Below are 6,000 nucleotides of genomic sequence, written 5' to 3' on the forward strand. Positions count from 1 at the left end.
AAGCAAAGATGAGCAAAGTGCTAAGACATTGCGGGACTGAGGACCTGGTACAGACACAGGTTCAAAGGATGACAGGATGTTAGGGATTGGAAGGGACCCAAGTTGATCATCGACTCCAATCCCCCCGCCAGAGCAGAACCACACAATCTAGCACAGATCGCAGAGGAACACATCCAGACAGGCCATGAAAGTCTCCAGAGAAGAAGAGAGGTTGGTAGCTTTCATCCTCTCACCCCATTCAAAGCTACCTAATCAGGTTTCACAAAGAAACCAGTGAATACTCTGTGTGCAAATCTGGACTTCCTTTTTGCCCCATCTATCAAAAAGATAATGACAGTCATTTCCCTAAGCTTGCTAAAGGTAAGCTTGGACTAACATGACATTATTGCTGACAAGTATCTTATACTTAGTGTATGCTGCTAGGATTAAAGACTTGGAAGGAATTTTGACCTTTCCAAAGCTTTAATTTTGTTGAATTTATATGTGGTAATAATCACTGCTGAGACTCCTTATAGCCCCTGCCTCCAAGCTCAGGAGAAGCATCTAGTGAAACCAGCACCATAGAGTGATGTCCTTGGGTATGGCTGAGTCCTCACAAATTCATGACTTTCACTAAGTGCCTCAGAGGAGTCTCAATGCCAAGACACAGGCACCAAGAAGAAAAGCTCACCGGCGACATTGTTCTCTTTTTCTTAAATGCACTTGAAAGAGGGCTGGAGGCAGCAGTTGCACCTAACAATCTCCATGAAAGCTGTTACGTTCAAGGCTGCCAAACAACATCCTTTCTTTTTTTTTCTTCACTGCTTGCTGTTGTTCTTTTGCTTTTTATCCTGCCCTGCCTTGATGGAGCACCAAAGGGGATTTGCGTTTGCACTGTAAAAGTATCTCCAAAAATAAAGAGCTGGTTTTGAAGTCTAAAGCCACTGTTGTGGGACAATGCGGCATCTGCCTTAGCATGTCATTTTCAGATTTAGAAGCAGCAGATCTTCACAGATCGAGCACAGCCAGGAAGTCACTCGGCAATCCCTTCCCTTTAGGACTTACAAGCCAGTGGCAGTCACGGAGGGGGACATGCTCTTCTCACCCTCTAACAGCCCTCCACACCTCTGCAGCCCCACACCTCTGCAGCTCCACACCTCTGCAGCTCCACACCTCTGCTGCAGCATGCTGCAGTCTGCCCGATTCACGCTGCCCAGCCTGATGTCTCCAGTGCTGGTGTCCTGCCAGCAGCTCAGCCTGGCAGCAGGACATGAGCCTGCCGGCCTCTGACCTTGATGCAACGTGCAGCTTTCTTCTTTTTCTGGGTCAGGCAGCATGGTGAGTGTACACTGCATGGCGTATGTAGGAGAAACTATGCAATAAAATCGGGGGAGCTGCTGAAGCATACAATCTGGTGCACATCTCTGACCCACGCCATTAGATTGTTCTGTCTGTGTCCCCTGGCCATGTTTATGCCCAAAGCCAGAAAATAGTGGATACTAAAACACCAGAGCTAGCCTCTTCCATTAGATGGCTGGGCCACTGATCTGAGGAGACCCAGCAAGACACATAAACGAACTTTAACTGACAGCAATGTGTTCACCATGTGTATGCCACACGTGGCTTGTACAGGACTTGCAGCTCCTCTTTCCCCTCGCTAAGAGCAGCCTGCTACTCAGCTGTAAGCAGAATTGCAGTATGCAGCACAAGGCGGTGCTGTGTAACTCGATCAAGCAAAACACGGCCAATAAAAGCAGGGCTAAACATAATAAAGACCTAACAGCAGCCATCAAAACAAAGATCACAGGATTGGTGTTTGGGATACTTGAAAGACACCAGATAGAGAAGTTCATCTTGGCTCTGTGTTTTCTGTTGAAAGAATGAAGGATGAAGGGTATGACATCTTCCTTGGCTAGGAGAGGCAGCATCTTCTTTATACCCCTATATCTCTCACCATTTTCCAATTTACAGGGGGTTGAGTACTATAACCTTACAGGACTGGCAGCCTCCTGCAAGGGGACAGCTCTGTTTCTGGGTGACATTTTGCATAAATGAGAATATCAGCTCATAAGAGTGAAATTTCAGTCCAGAGAATGTTTACCCTGGAGAGGAGGAGAAACATTTGCAGGTTTCCTCTTTGCTCATAGCCACAAGAGCCGAGGAGAGCTTACACATGTGCAGGCAGGGGAGGGTGACAAGGCAGGGCAGAGGGGAGACACAACCAAAACACACAAGCTCCCTGAGGGATCAGTTCTGGCAGCTACCCTGGAAAAAGAAAAGCACTCTCAGCATTGCAGAACATGCAGGAAAATCTTTAGCTGGCAAATGCAGATTTATTTTTTCCAGAGGCAATGAAGAGTAGAAAAGCCCCAGAGCTGCAGATAAGGAAGGGAGCAGTGAGGGGATCAAGCCAGCTCCAGAGACCAATTAGTTCAGCTCTCTCCTGAATAGAGTCCCCTCTGCAGAAAGGGAACCTGAAACATCTTAATGTACAGACAGAGCTCAGCAAAAGCCACACACTTCTGTTTTAGGCGGAGGCAAATTGCCTTCCTTACCTGAGTAGTTTTCGCCCTTCTGCCTTGCATGCTGTTACTGTGGCTGATCTGTGGGTTGGTGGCCCCTTCAGAGAGGCAGTGGGATTTCCTACAGGGCAGCGTATTGTAATTGCTGTAGGAAGGTGTGTCCTCAGCAGTAACTGATGCCAGCTTATGGCTTCCGATATCTGGGATGTCGGACACTAGATTCCGGCAGTACCCTCCAAAGGCATTTCGTGGGCCTCCGTTGATGGTAGCACTTGGAGGCTTGGGGGAATACAAGTCGCTCATAGAGTTAGCACGCTGGCAGGTGACCAGTGCCTGGGGGCTGCCACCGGCCTCCGTCCCCTGAGTGGCCCCAGCATCCTTCTCCTCAGCCAAGCCCAGGATTTCCTCATTGCTTGTTAAATGCTCCTGGCTGAGGTCGGATAGGGAAAACTCCAGGCTGTCCTCACGCCAGATGTCAGCTGATTTGGAGCGCTTCTTCTTGAAGCTGGCTGTCTCCATGAAGTTTGTCCCATTGGCCGCGTATCGATGTGACCTCCTGTCGCCCTCCACCAGGAACGGCGGATCATCCCCATAGAGTCTGCCCTCCTCTGAATCAGGCATGCTCTGGACAGAGGCAGCGGTGAGGACAGTGCTGCTGTCCACGCTCGGGGTGATGGAAGAGTCAGTGTGGTAGGAAACAGGACGCAATCCCATGTCCACACGGTCCACCCAGATTGGGCTTCCAAAGTCCTCTAGATTGGCCTCTTGGGCAAAGGGCTCCAGGCCGTTCTCTGCCAGGGACTGGGGGATGCTGGGGGTGCTGCTGGAGCGGGTACTCACTTCTGAGTTCCGATGGACGATTTTCCCGGAAGAAGCGTGGCGTGTCCGGCGAGAGGCTTTATTGGAGAGGCGAAGAGAGCGGGAAGTGTGCTTGCGGCCCAGGCTGGTGTGCTTGTCTCCATAGAAGGCATGCTCCACACTCTGGCTCTCTGCGTTTCCCATGGCGTCACAGTCTGCAAGAGGAGAGAGTGGGGGAACGGTAAATGCAGTAACCTAAAATGAAGGCAAGAAGGTATCTGGATGCCTCCAAGCACCCAAAAGAGCTGCCTTTTTTATATTTTTCAATGAGCTTGCTCTAACACCTGCATCATAGCTTCTACTGGGTCTCATGGGACGTGCTTTGAACAGCATCAACTATTGTACAGAATGAACTGAGTCCGTGACCATTTTCAGCAAACTTACAGATACAAGCCAGGTAAATCAGTACATAGGAAAAATTCAGATTATAGCCATGCTGGTGTAAATGAAGAGTGTAGAAAAGGACTGAACTGCGTAGCTTGCTGTGAACTGGACCCAGTTTACCACCAAAGTGAAGTGGAAATCTCAGCTTTGTGCACATTCACTTGACTTTCAGCGTTACTTTCTCAACCTGAAAAATCAACAGCTTGTTCATTGCTTATCTGCATGCAACAAGATGCCAAAAAGTAGACGGATATACACCTTTATCTGACATTTCACTTGGTTTGTTGTTTTACTAGGAACTGTGAATTGAAGCACCAAATAGCAAAGTACAAATTCAACTGTTGGCAGCAAGCTAATGATAGGTTCGGTTCCTGAACAAAACACAGTACAACATTAAGCACAGGTACAGAGAGACCCACACAAGAAAGCTGCATTATGAAAAATAAATTAGCATGAGTGACTCAGACTGTACAAAAATAACCTTTCCTTCCTACTCACTCTGAAGTGGATAGCTAGATGTAAGTGCTTTGATCTAGCAAAGGTAAAACTGAGCTGGTGAATAGGACTGGGTTTCAGTCCCCATCTTCATACCTAGCCTCCTGAATTATTCAGTTGCACACGTGCTGCTGTGAAACACGTTTCCCATTTAGAAGATGGGAGTGAGGATCTGGATTCAGCCTTGGAAAACACTTAGGTCTGTGATCTCACTCAACAAATGTCAGGAATATTTTATCAGTAGTATTGTCTCCTTTGTGCTACAGAGCAAGCAGAACAAGAAAAGTAAATGTTAAAGTATGTGGCCACTTCAAATTAAATAGGAGATCCCAAATCACACATAACACAATTATACATAGACAAATAGTCCATAAATCTTGAACAGAAATTCCAAGACAAAATGTCCTTATTTTGAGGTATTTCTATTAGTCTTGGTTGGAAAAAAAAAGGTGCCCTGTCAGTAAAACAATTTAGAGGTTTTCATTCCTTGGAGCAATTTCCTCTCCTTTAACAGGATGTGCCAACAGGTACTGAGGCAGATGCTGGCAGAATTAACGGGATCATCTATTTCCCCTTGCTACCTAAATATTCACTATCACTGCTGCACAGAACTGAATTAGCCCCCTATAAATTACATAAGAAAGTGAGGAAACAATTGTGCTAAACACAGGCACAGCAGTTCTGGCATAGGCTGCCCTCAGCACAATAGTAGGCCTGAACTTCTGCAGTGGTACTTCTGACCACAGCCAGAGGAGTGAGCTTCCCTACTCATCTACCCAGCAAAGTATGTCATGTCTGAGGACAAAGATCTGTTCAGTGCAACAGACACCTCCATAAATTTCTGGACATTTCTGTCTCTAAAACATGTATAATTGCATGGGAAGTAAACTATGCCAGGAAATACCCTATGTCTACTGAAATTAGTGGCTGAACTCCCATGAAATTTGGTTATCATGTGTTGTTTATAACAATAAATGCACTGAAGAGAGGTCAGGTTTTAATCTTTAAAAAATGGCAGCACTATAAATCCCTAGAGAGGCTTTATTATTCCTTAAAAGCTACAGCCCTTTGCCAACAAATGTTGGCTAGCTTTTGCTTTTAAAACATTTAAAAGTACAAAACTGTATTTTGTCTTCCACACTGATGTCTAAAACCAGATCTCAACACTCCCCACCTTGCAAAAGAAGCCCACTCAGGATAGCACTTTTAACTGCTAAGCCTGAGAATGATGCTAGCCACACTCATTCAACAGGATTTCCACTGCCTGCGAAGTCCATCAGAGAACACAGCCACGTATCGCCAGTCTCCAGCAATGCAGCCATCACTTCAGTACCTAAGGAGAAACAGTAGCGTTAAAAGTCCTTTTGAAACCCTGAATGGACCAAGAGTGGCTCTTTACCTTCAGAAAAAGAGCTGCTGAAGGGCAGGAGCATCCCACACACACCACACACTGAGGAACAGTTGATGATGAAAACGCTGAGCAACACAGCTATGGAAAGCAGTCCTGTGCCACCACCTCGACGGAGTCTCCATGCAGACTGGGCAGTATTTCACCCGCCAGCAAGTAACAGAACCGCAAGGGGCTCGGCAAGGAAAGGAGCGGCAGCTCAGCCCGCATCCCGAGGGGAAATAAGGGCAGTCTCACGGAAGAAGGAAAGTCTTTTCTCTGCAGACGGCGCAGGAATGTTTACTGAGTGATTTCACACAACGAGAAGTATCTGCTAGATACCGGCAAGAAGTGTCAGACTTCAAAGTAAAGCGC

At 46.9% G+C, this 6,000-nt stretch overlaps 1 protein-coding gene across 2 annotated transcripts in view; it reads right to left on the reverse strand.

Moving 5' to 3' along the window:
* TIAM1 (TIAM Rac1 associated GEF 1) overlaps positions 1–3,514 on the reverse strand; it is an 86,919-nt gene extending 83,405 nt beyond the window's left edge. For both annotated transcript variants that reach the window (XM_064152398.1, XM_064152397.1), the window contains exon 1: positions 2,535–3,514. In XM_064152398.1, coding sequence (XP_064008468.1) covers positions 2,535–3,503 — 969 coding nt within the window. In that variant the 5' untranslated portion in view covers positions 3,504–3,514. The remainder of the gene's footprint in view (positions 1–2,534) is intronic.
* Positions 3,515–6,000: the final 2,486 nt, after the last annotated feature.

The sequence above is a fragment of the Pogoniulus pusillus genome, chromosome 12 (assembly GCF_015220805.1).
Source record: "Pogoniulus pusillus isolate bPogPus1 chromosome 12, bPogPus1.pri, whole genome shotgun sequence".
Classification (NCBI taxonomy): domain Eukaryota; kingdom Metazoa; phylum Chordata; class Aves; order Piciformes; family Lybiidae; genus Pogoniulus; species Pogoniulus pusillus.